Below are 298 nucleotides of genomic sequence, written 5' to 3' on the forward strand. Positions count from 1 at the left end.
CGGCCTCATGGTGCCCTCCTCCAGGTACTTCTGCTCCCACTTGGTCATGTCAGCCTCCAGCGCCAGGATCTTCTCCTCCTTCTCCCTCAGCTGCTCTGACAGCATGTGAGCGCTGAGCTCCGGCGTCCCCCCGCCTGCAGCGCCCGCCTGCCTCTGCAGCAGCAGCACAAAATCGGCCCAGAGTGAGGATGAGGAGGTGTTGGGATGATCCAACACCCACCACAGCTCACTGGCACCCTCCAGAGCCAAGGAGCACCCACCTGCTGAGCCCGCAGCATCTTCAGCTCCTGCTCCAGGC

General features: G+C 63.8%; 1 protein-coding gene across 1 annotated transcript in view; it reads right to left on the reverse strand.

Annotated features, from left to right (window-relative positions):
- Nucleotides 1-298, reverse strand: part of LOC103809539 (angiomotin-like protein 2) — a gene marked incomplete at its 5' end in the record, with an annotated part of 2,668 nt that overhangs the window by 1,141 nt on the left and 1,229 nt on the right. The window contains 2 exons of the mRNA XM_009082377.1: nucleotides 5-153; nucleotides 261-290. Of these exons, the coding sequence (XP_009080625.1) occupies nucleotides 5-153; nucleotides 261-290 (179 nt within the window). The remainder of the gene's footprint in view (nucleotides 1-4; nucleotides 154-260; nucleotides 291-298) is intronic.

Source organism: Acanthisitta chloris, unplaced genomic scaffold (genome assembly GCF_000695815.1).
Source record: "Acanthisitta chloris isolate BGI_N310 unplaced genomic scaffold, ASM69581v1 scaffold4639, whole genome shotgun sequence".
NCBI classification, from domain to species: domain Eukaryota; kingdom Metazoa; phylum Chordata; class Aves; order Passeriformes; family Acanthisittidae; genus Acanthisitta; species Acanthisitta chloris.